Genomic DNA, 14,125 nt, shown 5'->3' with positions numbered 1-14,125 from the left:
AGCGATTTTACTCTTCTTTCGGACTCTGTTGCATTTGCGATTTTTGCGCTTCTTGTTGCATTTTTTCCAATTTTTCCAAGGTGAAGCTTTTAAGAGGGATCAAACGGGGTTTACACAACACTAAATCCTGGATATCTTCAATGATTATTTGTCCTTTCTTAGGCAAAATCGGTTTTGGATTTTCCGCATTGGACATTGTCACTAAATAATTTACGACAATGTCATCACAACAAAGTCATCAATATTGATCATTTAAGTAATTAGGACAGTGACTAGGGCCGAAAAATTGATTCTCACGTGAAAATACCGAAAATATTGAACTTTTACACACACGCACTAAACGTCACTTTTGACAAGTGCATGGAATGACAAGTGTCAGTTGGCAATGTGGCCAATATCGATTACCGGTTTATCTTCACTAATTTGTTCAATTTCTCCCCGGATTTATTACAGTTAAACTTAATAAGTAATTGGTACTGTATGTTCATAAGAAAATTCGAATTATTTAAATAAAAGCCAACAATTCTTTGATAAAACAATCACCGGTTAGGTTTCTCTAGTTGGCAACACTTGTCTGGGGGCGTGTGCGGGTGTATTTCAGACAAAAATCCCTAAACCAACGAGAAATTTTGTTATGAGTTCTCTCCAATTTTCCAAGTAAAATGAGTGACTTATTTAAATCGGCATATGAGTACTTTAGTGGCCCAACGAACGGGCAAAGTGACAACAGTTTTGTGGGCCAAGTAATAGAAATTTCTAATGTTAAATTACGAATAAAAAAAGTCATTGCTGAAGGTTAGTTTTCAATATTGATTTTTCTTTGAAAATTTTGCAATATTTACTATGTTTTTCAGGCGGTTTTGCTGTTGTTTTTGTTGCCCAAGACGTAGGTACTGGTAAAGACTACGCTCTGAAAGTAAGTTTCTCTTAATTTTCGTCCAAATTCTAAATTTTCCTTTGGCAGAGACTTTTGGCTGCAGATGAAGAAGCGAAGAACAATATTATACAGGAAATAAATATCCTGAAGAAGCTGTCAGGGCATCCCAACATTATCCAGTATTTGTCAGCATCTTTTATTGATCAATCACAAACTACACATGGGAAGGCAGAATTTTTACTGGTCACAGAGTTATGCACAGGTATTTGGGGCCATTGCTGCGATTTTATAATGTTTGAGGGGTTTTAGGAGGGTCTTTAGCTGAGATTTTGCAAGCAAGAAGTACGCCTTTTGAGCCAGAAATTATAACACGGATATTTTATCAAACATGTAGAGCGTTGGCACACATGCACTCACAAAATCCTCCAATTATTCACAGAGACTTAAAGTTAGAAAATTTATTGATAAGTAAAGACGGTACAATAAAATTATGTGACTTTGGTTCAGCCACTGTTGAAATATTTAGACCTGACTTGACGTGGTCTGCTAGCCAACATGACAGTTTGGAAGAAAATGTAATTGAAATAATTTTGATTCCAGACTTTTTTTAATAGTAACTTTCAGATGGCCCATTGTACAACTCCCATGTACCGCGCCCCGGAAATGGTCGATACTTGGAACAACTATTTTGTGGGCCCCCCTGTCGACATCTGGGCCTTGGGCTGCCTTCTTTACGTCTTTTGTTACATGAAACACCCGTTTGAAGACAGCGCTAAATTGCGAATTATTAACGCTAATTACAATCTTCCTTCTGATCCTAAATATTCATGCTTCCAAGACATTATCCGTAAGTAATCCTTTTGTCGTTCAATTGAACCCCCAATTATTTTATATAAGGTGGCTGTCTCCAAGTCAATCCCGAGCAGCGCTTGACCGTCTCTGGAGTTCTAGAACGGGTGGCTGCCATCGCCGAATCCAACGGTTTCAACTTGAGAGCCCCCTTACAGTTCCAACAGAAACAATCCCCGGAGCTCGACCACAGTTCCGGCGATGGGGTGCACAATAACGTGAAGCCTCCACCTCGTCCTGTACCCCCAAGACCGCAACCGGTTCCCGAACGGCCGCCACAGCCCCCCCAGAGACCCGCAATGCCGGTGCAAAGACCTCCGGAGGTGAAACAATCGGGGCTGTTTTCATCATTGAAGGGAGGAGCTGGGAGTTTTTTAAAGAATTTGAAAGATACGAGTTCAAAAGTGATGGCAACTATGCAACAGTGAATTTATTTATTTATTTTTAATTTTTATAAATTAAGTTGTTTTTTTAGATCGATTGCAAGGACGGATTTGGATATGAGTTATGTAACTTCTCGTATTTTGGTAATGCCGTATCCGTCAGAAGGCATTGAGTCTGCGTATAAAACTAATCACATTGAAGATGTGCGAGTATTTTTGGATTCAAGGCACCCGAATTTGAAGTATTCCGTTTATAACCTTAGTGGAAAATCGTATCATTCAAAGTTTGGACAAGCGAGAGTTGTTGACTGTACGTTTGCATATCCTGAACATTTTAAAGCTCCGTTGTTGAATTCACTGTACCAACTTTGCGAGGATATTTACCAATATTTGGCTGGTGATAGTCGGAATGTGGTTGTTGTTCATTGCACGGTAAGATTTTGAGTGAAAACAAAAACTGACAATAAAAGATAATTGAGACAGAAAAATAAATACATTCTAAACATAATATCGTCCCCTAGATAACTGGAAATTTATAGTTTTGTGCAACTGGAGTTTAAAAATTTGAAAGACAAAAAACTACACCTTGAAAGTAACCAAAAATTATTTTTTTTAGTCATACAATGTGTAATTTACTAAACTATGTTTTTTTTAATCTGATAGAAAATTTGGTTTTATGTTTTTGAAGTATTGCAAAAAATACTTTAGAAATGCTTAAAACTAAAGATATCTATTATGTATTCACAAAACTCCCGTGACGTTTACAATGTCAAACCAAAATTTTGGAGTGTATCTTAAACGACACAGATGACTATTATTTCACCTGACTGTACTTGATGTCAAATTTCCATGGTAGCTTGGTACACGGCCCATGCATCAAACGATAATAATAATTAAATCATTTCAAATCAAGTGATAGCGACCAGGTTGTTAAACTTTGAGTGAACTTGTCACCAACATAGCCATAGTGACTTTTTGTTTAACTAACTTAACGTCATTTTGACATGTCGGGAGTTTACTGAATATATTTATAGTTGTTGCACTAAGGAGACGATATGCTTTCGGAAAAAAATATTTTAATTATTTAGACTGATACAGTTACAGAATTAAAATTTCGAGCAGTATTTTTCTGTCACTTCGAAAAATTCACTGTAAACTACCTTTTACTGTCATCATGACTGACATTTGACAATTAAACTTTTCTGTTAGTGACGCTATTTTTTAAGTCAAAATGACATAAACATGACAAGAGTTAAAAATGAGGTTATTAATGTAAAGCTTGTTTTAGAGTTTACATTGTGAAAATGACAATACTGCCCGAAATTTTAATTCCGCAACTGTACATACTTATGGCTTAAACACCTTAAATATACTCTTTTTTATATTAATGTACATCAAGTAGTAGAAGTCTAAATGCATATTTAATTTAAAGGTCGTACCGATTCACGTTAATTTTTGCTGTTAATATTTTTGAGGAGTTTTTGAGAGAAAATATGCCCAGATTTTAAATCTGATATTTATGTTTATTCACAATCATAAAGTAATAATCAAAGCATCTTGCTTGTGAAAAGTTGGAAAGTATGACATTTTAACTTTATTTAACAAATGATATGAAGTATCAGGTTCAGGTTGAGAAGATATCACTTCTTTATCAGTTGATATGTAATACGACAGTTCAGGTTGAGAAATGGCCACGTCCTAATCCTAAAAGTGTTACTGATAAGAAAGTTATCTCTTTCCAGCCTAAACTGTCATGTCATGTTTTGCAAAATAGGATAAATTTTTTATTGGCTTTCTGCTCTTTAAGGAGGATAAATGAATAAAATAGTGTACAAATCTTGGTGGTCGTTGCTTCATCGTACCTCGGCTTATTGGTAACCTTGGACATTGATTTTCGCTTTTAAGCGGATGTAATCTATTAGTTACTACTATTTGTTTGAAAATGATTATTAATTATAAAATGAACCTTTGTTTTAACATAGCTTACAAAAAAATTCACTACACTTAAAGTAAAGTAATTTTACTTTTTGTTTTGACTGTCTTAAAATTGACTGATTTTTATTGGTGATATTTTAGAAATAATTTTTTGTACTAAGCATGTACAAATTTTTTCTAAGCAAACTGTTAATTTTGTTTGTTGGCACACGTCATGTAAAAGCAACAGACATGAAAATATCATTTAAAATTAACTTAAGATCTTCATTGGAGAAAAAAAAAACATTTATATAACTTAATTTACATGTTAAAAACTATTTGTCATAACTTATATGTGTTGGCGTTCGAGCAAATAATGTCGACTAATCGTACATAGAATTATACCGTGCGATCAAAAAAAAATAAATAAATAGAGTAGGCGTCGATTAAATTCTACAGTTGCCAACACATTGGCTGGGAATCTGGGCCGCAAATTTTCCATACAAACTGAAAGTGAAAATGACCATTCACCGTTTTCCTCTTGTACAGCAACAAAAATTTTCTGCTCTAAAGTGAACATTATTTCACTCAAAAGGAATAAAACGCAAATTTGTCAAAAGTTGTCCGCTGACATTTGATGTCAAAAATCAGGATTTCCATCTGAAGGTCTTTAATCACTACTCTAATTTATTTATTTTTTTTTTTTGATCGCACGATATTTATTCTTGGACACAGCAAGTTTAAACATTGTTGACTCTAATTCGAAGAATAAAATGTTGTATTCAACTCGTTTGAGTGTACAGTGATGGAATTTCGTCCACCCAATTTCTGTTAATTCACAAAAATTCACTGTAGTCTGTGCTTTATTGTCATTATAACTGACATTCAAATACGTATTGTCAAATTTAATTATATTCGAACATAATAAAATAAAAATTCTGGTACAAGAAGATATGTCTCAAAGACATGTCTCTATACTTTTGGGCATACCAAGGTCTACAAAGGACAAACGTAAAAAGTAGCAAGAAGCATCGAGCATTCTGTCAACATGACAAACGTTAATCAAAATTCTGAAACAAGGTTAAAAAAACCTAAAGACTAATTTACACTTTTAATCTGTCAGGGAAATTGGGTGGACGAAATTCACTGTTCATCACTGTATGTAAAATTGTTTTATGTAAAATAATTAATTTGAGTATAATTTTTTGTAAAACAATTAATTTGAAAATAATTTTTTGTTTTGTAGCAGGTTTTTAATAAAAAACTTATGAAAATGATAAAACTTAGAATTATAGAAAATAAGTACATAATATTAGCAAAATATAAATAATTGTTATAACCATTTTACATAAAACATATTATCTATAAAAGTATTTTATCAAAAGGTTTGTTTTATTAATGAATATGTATGTCTAAGAAGAGGATTAGCAACTATGCATTTGTTTTCTGAAAAATTTTGTTCTAAAATTTAAAAAAACTATTAACGTTAAGATGTCAATTACCATATGTGTTACAAGTTAAAGATACTTTTGAAATGAATAGTTATTTATTTGACGAGTTTGAGTGTAAATCGGACACATTATTTCACCGAGATTATTAAACCACGAGTGTAACGAGCGGTTTATCATCCACGAGGTGGAATAAAGCGTCCGGTTTACATTCAAACGAATTGAATACATCATTTTATTCTTCGAATTAGACTCAACAATGCTTAAAGTTGCTTTAAATCTGTTAAAAATAATCTGACGTTTCGTATTGAGAAATGCCAAACAGTTTTCAAAATGTCCTTACACCGGTGAAAAACCGTAAATTTTGACAGTGTCGAAGAATAAATTTAATTTTTTATATCAAAAAGTGAACAATCTTATTGCTTGATTTTTATCTACCATGTTTTATGAATAAAGCAATGTATGAAAGAGGAAAAATTTCGATCTTTGACATCATTCACTTGATACCAAAAACTGTAAAAACCGATTACATCAATCAAAAAAATTATTGTTTTTAAATCGCGGATTATCTCTAGATTGCCACTTGGTTTAAATAATGTATAAAAACGTATACATTTATTGTCGTTTATCAGATAATTATTCCATTGTAACAACATTAAGATTTTAATCTAGAAATTTCAGATGAGGTAAATTCTAAAAAAAATTGTGTTTACAGGATGGAAAAGCTACTTCAGCCACTCTCGTATGCGGCTTGTTTATTTATTCATTTCTTTACGAAGTTCCTGAAGATGCCCTACAAATGTTTGCCGTCAAACGATGTCCACCAAATATGAGACCCTCCGAATTAAGATATTTGTATTATTTGGCAGACATCGTGAAAAATCCGCCGGTCTATCCGCACTATAAGCCGGTCACTTTGGTATCAATTCAGATGCAACCGGTCCCACTTTTTACCAAAATTAGGTCCGTTTGAATCGTTTTGGTTTTTGACCGAAAATAAAGTTTGAATTTTAGAGATGGGTGTCGCCCGTATTTGGAAATTTACAGCGAGAATCGGTGTCTACTTTCAACGCTACAAGACTATGAGAAAATGAGATTGTATAATGTTACAGAGGGAAAAGTAATCTGTTACCAGATTGTGAAAAAAACTGTTTTATTTGAAAATAAAAATTCCAGGTTTTATTACCGATCAATGTGAGTGTTTGTGGGGACGTTTGCATTATTATCTACCACGCGAGGAACATCCTGGGGGGCGTTATGACCCAAGGCAAGGCAACAGGGATTAAAATCTGTCAACTGCAACTACACACCGGTTTTATACCGGAAGAAGAAACTTGTTTGAAGTTTAACAAGTATTTTTCTTGTTAGTTTTGATGGATTTTTTTGACAAAAATGGGTTTTAGGTCAGAATTAGATGAAATATCCGATAGTCAAGATCACTACCAGGATAGATTTTTGGTTATGTTAAATATTTTTGTGTCCGATTCTGAACGAAAACCCTCCCAGCCACCCCCATGGTTGACGGACAAGACGCAACGAGCTTATGATACTATGTTTAGTTCGAAATTAGAACAAGACGAGACGATAGATAATTTTGGTAATTTATTTTGACAAGTATAGAGGGGCTAAAAAGCAATTTTGGATTCTTGCAGCCAGTAAACAACCTAAACGGGAGCAAATATCACCACAAAAGCCCCCAGAACGTCCGAACAAGCCTGCACCCCCGTCTCCCCGACCCACACATGTTGATGTAGAACAGAGAGATTCCAGTGATTCCGAAGTGGAGCAAGTCAAGGTAATGTACAGAGTAACTATTTTTTTGCATAATTTTTAGCATAAAAGTCTGGTTTTGTTTTTTTATTTATCGTTTTTTCTTATTTTTAGCCAACTCCTAGGCCTGTGGAGCCTCCTTTAATCGAAGCCGTCGACCTTCTCAACCTCAATACTACCCCTAACTCCTCGACCATAAAACCCTCCGCAAGCTCAAACTTCGATCTCTTAAGCGGTTTAGACTCCTCCAATGACAACTTCTCCACATTTCCCTCCAATCCCGCTCCTAACCCTCAACCCTCCCTCTTCGACCCGTTCGGTTCCTCCAATCCTCAAAGCAACCTTCTTGGCGATTGGGGTAATTTCAATTCGGCTCCGAATCAACCCCCTGAAGCCCAACCCCAGAAACCCACCGATTTTTTCGCCGATTTGGGTAACCTGGGTGGAGGTGCATGGAACAGCAACGCGTCCTCTCCTATTAAAGTTCCTCCCACAACTCCCCAACAAGGGGGAACGCCCCAACACAAACCCGTCACACCGCAACATCAGGCCAAGTCGCCGGCTGATTATAGTAGATCTCATTTCGAAACGCTCAACGACAAGAATGAGAAAGGGAAGCCGAAAAGTGATGATTTCTTTGGGGATTTGTTGGGGTCGCAGGGGTACAAGTTTAGTGCGAAAAAAGATAATGCCCCTAGGACGATTAATGATATGAGAAAGGAAGATATGGCGACTTATATGGATCCTGATAAGATTAAAATCATGGAGTGGGTAAGGGATTTCAATTTTTTTAGAGGGTGGGATTGTTATTTCTGGTTTGCAGAAAGAGGGTAAAAAGAATAATATTAGGGCTTTGCTGTGTTCGCTACATACAGTTCTATGGGAGGGAACGAAATGGAATAAGTGCGATATGTCGCAGCTTGTGACACCCGTTGATGTCAAAAAGGCTTACAGGAAGGCCTGCTTGGCGGTACATCCGGATAAGGTAAGAGATGCGCAGGTGTCACATGAAATTTAGTGTATTTTTAATTTTTTTGGTTGGTAATCATTCTATTGCAGCAAACGGGTACCGATAAAGAGAACATGGCCAAGCTGATTTTTATGGAATTGAACAATGCCTGGAGTGACTTCGAAAATGATGCCTCCCAACAAAATATCTTCACTAGTTAATTCTTCTCTACTATGTGATCATTCCTTTTTATGATTAACTTATAGATTATTTATTTTTTAGGTAAATTTTATTTCAATTTTACATAACAATGATGTAGCTCTAAAGTGATGACTTTAATTATATGAAAAAATAAAAGCAATTGTCGAATTTAGACAATATTTTAATCATAGTTACTTTAGAGATGTTGTTGTTAAAAATTGAGCGCTGATAATAATGATATTATACTTAATAGTTTTGTTTTTGTATTGTTTAGAATCTATTTTTATATTGTGTCACTGTTACATAAATAACGTCATCTGTGCAATTCCAATATTACGAATTTGTTTTTTCAGTGTTCTTGTTTTTAAATTTTATTCAAGTTGCAAACTACAAAAAATATATGTCAAAGAGCAATCTTCAAACAAATGGACTTATTTATAATTCCACTACTATCACAATTATAAAATCATTCAAGTGCTAAAACGGACAACTTTCAAACTGATACCCAATCGACCATTGCATACAAAAAGTAGATCCCTGTTTTAACGTAGTTACGCCCATCTGTCCTAATTAACCTAACCTCACTTTATTACAAAAATTCTTTATTATTATGGCTAGTAATAACACCTCTGCAGTTTTAGATATAGTGACTGAGAGCAAGGAAATTTCATCAATTTTAAAAGATCACAAAGATTACGACCGCTCAAGCATATGTAGCGGCTCAACAATTGATAATTCTCTTGTAGGTTACATTTGTTGCTGTTTTAAATTTAATTAATGATTCATTTAAGGTGCAATCGCCTAGTTTGGAAAGTTTTTCAACAATCCAAGATATAGAAAATTTATCCGAGCTAAATATGGATGAAAATTCCGACTTGAGTGTTAAAATTGACAATCCTCAGAAACATCTAGAGACGCTTGAAACGTATATAACCTTCAGGATAACAACAAAAGTTGCACGTATTGAATACTCAGAAAACGAATACGTCGTTCGTAGACGCTATAACGATTTTATTTGGTTGCGTCAGAAGTTAACTGAATGTCACCCTTTTTGTATAGTCCCTGTAATTCCCCCATTGTGAGCTATAATTTTTATTAGTGATTGGTTTTCCAGCCACTGCCGGGCAAGCATTCACTCATAGGCCAATTAGATAGATACTCAAAAGATTTCATATTGTTAAGGATGAAAGCTTTAAATATCTTCATTTCGCGAATTGTTAATCACCCGATTTTAAGCTGCAATGAATATTTTAAAACGTTTCTAACAGCTAAACAACCAGTAAGTCGCAAAAGTAATCGTGTCACATAAATATTTTTTTCTAGGACTTCAATTTACACCGCCGACAACGAACCAACTCAGAGAACAAAATCCGTACTTTAAGCCATTCCAATTCAACTCACAGCGCACTGAAAAACCGACACTTAGAGTTTGATAAAACCAAAACGTACTTGAACGTATTATCAGAGAAGCTATCCTCAATTGAAAAAATTTCTAGTCGTATTAATAAAGAACGTATCGATTTTATTGTAGAGCTAAACAGTTACCACCCGATTTTCACAACGTGGGCCACTACCGAACCCGAATTGGCCACGATTTTGCAAAGTATCGGCAATGCCGTTGAGCGCAATACTGCAGCACAAAATATGCTAGTCCAAAGTTACCCCACTGTCATTGGTAACCCAATCCGAGATTTTCTAACTTATATTGAAGTAGTGCAAGACACCATAAAGAAGCGCGAAGCGTATCAGTACGCCTATGAGAACTCCTTAGACGAATTAAATAAGCGTCATAGCGAGAAAGACAAGCTCATCGCTTCTTCACATAATCCGTCCCAAGCTTCCGGTTTTTCGCTCTGGAAACAACCAAGTTGTGACGAAAAACTGGAAAAGTTAGGTGTTTACATTCCACAGTTGCTTAAAAAGGTTGAAGCCAATCAGGACAGTCTAGAGTGTGCTAATGAGTCTCTAAGGAGCGACATTGAACACTGGCAGCTTGAAAAACAACAATGTCTTAGAAAGGTTTTGCTAGATTTTGTTAATAAGCAAATTGAGTACTACCAAGCCACTGTCAACGCTTGGGAGCATGTCTCCAATGAAATTGCACCTCAAAACAATGTGGCTGTATCCAAATGATATAAAAAGTACTTGTTGTAGATCTCATTGTACATTCCTAAATTATTTAAACTTAATTTAATATATTATTATATTTAATAAATCTCTCAATTCAAATCCAAAACAGGGTTTTATTTTTATGGGTATTTCCCCCGAAATGTGATACCAACATGAAAGTTTATTCCCTTTTATTTACATGAAAATCAAATAAACAGTTACCCAAATATCGTTTCCACAAATCATTTTAGTTTAATTTAGATATTACGAATGAAAAAAAAGTTATAGCACAAAAAAATATTATTATGATTCTACCGGTGGCTACACTCACTGAACTCGTATATGAGTTCAGTGGCTACACTGCCTGTTGACATTTCTCTTAGTGCCCTAACCTCAAAAAATGTTAGTTATTTATTTTGGCCGTTCATTATGTCCGAAGAGGTGATTTTCACCTTATTTTACCTAATTTTAAGTTTTTGTATTATTTACCCCCCTGTCGAGTTTGTGTCTGCGGGTTTCACCATCCCTTCGCTCTTCAGCCGAGTGTTAGGATCCGAAGATGAAAATTTCGTAAGTTACCACATAAAACGAACAATTGTAACGTTGGGTGTCTATTCACTGTTGCCTTTGGGGTACATTATCGCTCTTTTTGCCTCGGAGTATTTCCAAGATGTGAGTTCGACTCTAATCCACAGTTTAATCGTGAAAAGTGACTTGTAGGTGAGTTCTTTGATAATCGATGGTTCTCTTTTTTGGAAAGTTTTTTTCACTACGAGTCTAGCATTGCCCATTCTGGCGCTTTATCAGATTAGGAATTGGATAATTGATGACTTTAAACACCACCCAATTGCGATAAATTTGGCTAAGTTTTGTAATAACAATAATAGGGATTGGAAAACTGTCGCTGCTGACATCAACACTGAATTTAGACGGTATTTGTTATAAAATAATCATGTTTGTGGAGAGTTTGATGATATCTTTTTAGTGTTGATAAAATCTGTGTTCAAACGAGTTCTCTAGTTAAAGTGATTGCTACCGAAAATTGGATTTTAAAAGTCAAACCATTCACGATTTTATTAGCCCATCAAAGTGATGCGAGTTTAGTCGTCCAGAAAGCAGACACTCACCGGATTTCTCTTCAAACGACCACTGAAACCCAATACTTAAACATCGAAGTTAAATCAGGCCGACTCGGAGTCGAGACTTTTATTATTCGCATTAACGCCTCTGACTTCAAGGATTTGGAGGACCGAATCGCAAGAGATATCACCATTTTACCCAATGTCAAATTTCATAAAACTGTAACCGAACAGTTTGTTGATGTTTTTAAAGAGACCATAAAAAGTAACGCGCGATATGACACAAGAGAAGTATGAGAGACAGTTCTTGGGATTTTTTCGCTCAAATTTTATTTTAGGAGCTAGACCAATGCATTGGTTGTATGCAGACGCGCCCAAATGTTAAATTGCAAAAATTGTGTGGAGATAACACAGGAGGAGCTGAAAGTTGTACGACTTGCTATTGTAAACCAATGTGGTGTGTTGATTGCATGGCGAAATGGTTTGCTTCGAGACAGGAAAGTGACCAGCAAAATACGTGGTTGTCGTCCAAGTGTACGTGTCCAATGTGCAGGGCGAAGTTTTGTATTTTAGATGTGTCGTTACTTGATAGTATTGATGTTGAGGAATAATTAATTTGGGCGACAAATCTAATGACCAACAGCTTATTTTTAACTCTTATTTCTGATAAGATTTTATCGGGAGTTGCTTGAACAAGATTACTAATGTGGAAAATAAAAATTTATTTTTAAACAACTGTTTTATTTATTACCCATGAAAAAGTAATAAACGTTGTGTTTACACAAATGGTGCAAAATATTATTTTTACGATTTTTTCACATTACATAAAACACTTTGTCATTGACAATTTACACACCAGAATATTTTTCTTGTCTGGTTGTATTTTGTAATAGTATATTACAACCGAATGGGAAATATTTTATTACCCGGAGGGCCCTGTTTTCCTCACCGAGAGGGAATCCAAAATTTGTATATTTTATTCACACTTCAACTTTTATCACCCTTGTTAACGTATTAACTTTCGAGAGATTATTGAAGTACTTATAATGCTGTAGTGGTGTTATAAACTCAACAATATTAGTAACAAAGACTTTGGCCTAATTTTTCCTTCAGGTTGCTTATCATAGTTATGAAATAATCGAAACTATTATGTTAATAAACTTATAATAAGAAAAAATAAGAAATTGTTTATTAATAGTTGCAACATATATTTTTACGGTTTCTGCATCGTATTCGAAAAGCCACTTTATTGTCATTACCTACTATCATTGTGTACTGTATGTTTTAGATAAGAAACTTTATTATTTCTTTATCAGGTGGTTACTACGTTGTTGATTGAAAAGGAAGTGCATTTTGGTTTTATTTTATTCTTGTTTATTTTTTGATTTATTTATTTTTACATTGTATATAAGAGTACAACAACTTTAGAAAAACCTTTGCATCACGATTTAAAAATTCTGAGAAAAGCCCAGCAGTTTTATTTTTACTTGATAATGTTGAACTTAATAGTTGATTCAAATTTTTTTGACAGGATTACAAACTCTAGAAAAATGTAACTAACAATGGAAATGTAAGGAATAAATTGTAGCACTGCCTTTGAAAGTGTTTAGTTTTTTATTGATTATTTGGATTTTAATAATCTGAACGTTGAGAAAATAAATAAAATTATGGTTGTCTTTTTACCCTTTGTATTGATAAATTTTCGAAATTGAAGTTTTTTTTATTGAAATTACTTTTTTTATTAGCAGCTTTTAGTAAACTAATTTTTATATGTTTGTTATTCATAATTTTATTAAATAAAAATTGATTGTATGGATTCCCAATATTAAATTGAATTTCTAGGCTGATTAAAAGTTACAAAGTTCAACAATAATCTACTAAATAATAAACCCTACTTTAATACTTTTGCATAAGAAACTCCTGAATCATTATTTAAACAATTAGTGATGTATTTTTGTTATCAAATACATGTTTCCTCTATTGTATTATCAACAATCTTAGTGTCTATACTTTTATGCAACATATTTTTTTTTGTACCTGCAAAAATCTAAAAGATAAAATAAGGTAATTGAAGAAATGAAAGTCATTGCCAAATAGCAAAAATAAAATCGAGATTAATGACTTCTAAATCAGGAAATGAACATTTATTAAATCAGTGTTATGTAATGGTTGCTCCAGGGTAGAAAATAGGGTTTATAAAGGATTAAGGAACCTTGAGTGCCATTCCTATCGCTACACTGGGAACGTCGCAAATGCGTTTTTTCAGGAGAAATAGGTCAGAAACATTTAATTTCTGTGGAAAAGAAGATTAAAATTTTGAGCCAAGACGAAGCTCCACTCATCTTTCTTTCATACAGAAAAACATTGTGAAAAGTGGTGATAGCTTTGGAACGAAATATAAATTTAGTGAAACAATATGAATTGAACTGTTACAGATTTGTTATAGTGTCTAACTGGATGAACCGAAATTTGAATTTTATTTTTTTGTCCAATTCTCTCTGAAGATTTTTTTAGCTGTATTTTTTATTAGAAAAACATACAAAATC

The 14,125-nt window shown here is 34.1% G+C and overlaps 4 protein-coding genes across 4 annotated transcripts; 3 read left to right on the top strand and 1 right to left on the bottom strand.

The window, feature by feature from the left end:
• Positions 1 to 7: 7 nt before the first annotated feature.
• On the bottom strand, positions 8 to 555 carry LOC123014731 (BBSome-interacting protein 1). Its single transcript, XM_044413983.1, has one exon. The coding sequence runs from the start codon at positions 194 to 196 to the stop codon at positions 8 to 10; it is 189 nt and encodes a 62-aa protein (XP_044269918.1). The 5' UTR covers positions 197 to 555.
• On the top strand, positions 379 to 8,798 carry LOC123014655 (cyclin-G-associated kinase). Its single transcript, XM_044413877.1, has 15 exons — positions 379 to 795; positions 855 to 916; positions 965 to 1,139; positions 1,187 to 1,452; positions 1,502 to 1,724; positions 1,775 to 2,150; positions 2,202 to 2,541; positions 6,187 to 6,434; positions 6,486 to 6,591; positions 6,648 to 6,823; positions 6,875 to 7,068; positions 7,124 to 7,266; positions 7,356 to 8,012; positions 8,065 to 8,226; positions 8,301 to 8,798. Exons 1-15 carry the CDS (start codon positions 663 to 665, stop codon positions 8,409 to 8,411), a joined length of 3,372 nt encoding a protein of 1,123 aa, XP_044269812.1. The 5' UTR covers positions 379 to 662; the 3' UTR covers positions 8,412 to 8,798.
• A 71-nt stretch (positions 8,799 to 8,869) lies between these two features.
• Positions 8,870 to 10,619, top strand: LOC123014673 (sorting nexin-30-like). The gene is made up of 4 exons (XM_044413899.1): positions 8,870 to 9,133; positions 9,183 to 9,455; positions 9,506 to 9,670; positions 9,715 to 10,619. The coding sequence occupies exons 1-4, from the start codon at positions 9,002 to 9,004 to the stop codon at positions 10,522 to 10,524; spliced, it is 1,380 nt and encodes a 459-aa protein (XP_044269834.1). The 5' UTR covers positions 8,870 to 9,001; the 3' UTR covers positions 10,525 to 10,619.
• A 231-nt stretch (positions 10,620 to 10,850) lies between these two features.
• Positions 10,851 to 12,311, top strand: LOC123013274 (E3 ubiquitin-protein ligase TM129). The gene is made up of 4 exons (XM_044411712.1): positions 10,851 to 11,172; positions 11,221 to 11,432; positions 11,486 to 11,870; positions 11,918 to 12,311. The coding sequence occupies exons 1-4, from the start codon at positions 10,930 to 10,932 to the stop codon at positions 12,188 to 12,190; spliced, it is 1,113 nt and encodes a 370-aa protein (XP_044267647.1). The 5' UTR covers positions 10,851 to 10,929; the 3' UTR covers positions 12,191 to 12,311.
• Positions 12,312 to 14,125: the final 1,814 nt, after the last annotated feature.

The sequence above is a fragment of the Tribolium madens genome, unplaced genomic scaffold (genome assembly GCF_015345945.1).
Source record: "Tribolium madens isolate multiple individuals breed KSU strain unplaced genomic scaffold, Tmad_KSU_1.1 Scaffold_19;HRSCAF=116;Tcas5.2_LG9, whole genome shotgun sequence".
NCBI lineage: Eukaryota > Metazoa > Arthropoda > Insecta > Coleoptera > Tenebrionidae > Tribolium > Tribolium madens.
The sequence above is the reverse complement of the archived record's forward strand: the minus strand, read 5'-3'. Positions and strand labels throughout refer to the sequence as shown.

Bases quoted from the DNA above. Each gene is read 5' to 3' on its own strand.
- LOC123014673 (XM_044413899.1), top strand. From the start codon at position 9,002: ATGGCTAGTAATAACACCTCTGCAGTTTTAGATATAGTGACTGAGAGC. The intron at 9,456-9,505 runs GTAATTCCCCCA...TTGGTTTTCCAG, and splicing joins ACCCTTTTTGTATAGTCCCT to CCACTGCCGGGCAAGCATTC. The intron at 9,671-9,714 runs GTAAGTCGCAAA...ATTTTTTTCTAG, and splicing joins TTCTAACAGCTAAACAACCA to GACTTCAATTTACACCGCCG.
- LOC123014731 (XM_044413983.1), bottom strand. From the start codon at position 196: ATGTCCAATGCGGAAAATCCAAAACCGATTTTGCCTAAGAAAGGACAA.
- LOC123013274 (XM_044411712.1), top strand. From the start codon at position 10,930: ATGTCCGAAGAGGTGATTTTCACCTTATTTTACCTAATTTTAAGTTTT. The intron at 11,433-11,485 runs GTATTTGTTATA...ATATCTTTTTAG, and splicing joins ATCAACACTGAATTTAGACG to TGTTGATAAAATCTGTGTTC. The intron at 11,871-11,917 runs GTATGAGAGACA...ATTTTATTTTAG, and splicing joins CGCGATATGACACAAGAGAA to GAGCTAGACCAATGCATTGG.
- LOC123014655 (XM_044413877.1), top strand. From the start codon at position 663: ATGAGTGACTTATTTAAATCGGCATATGAGTACTTTAGTGGCCCAACG. The intron at 796-854 runs GTTAGTTTTCAA...TATGTTTTTCAG, and splicing joins AAAAAAAGTCATTGCTGAAG to GCGGTTTTGCTGTTGTTTTT. The intron at 8,013-8,064 runs GTAAGGGATTTC...TCTGGTTTGCAG, and splicing joins AGATTAAAATCATGGAGTGG to AAAGAGGGTAAAAAGAATAA.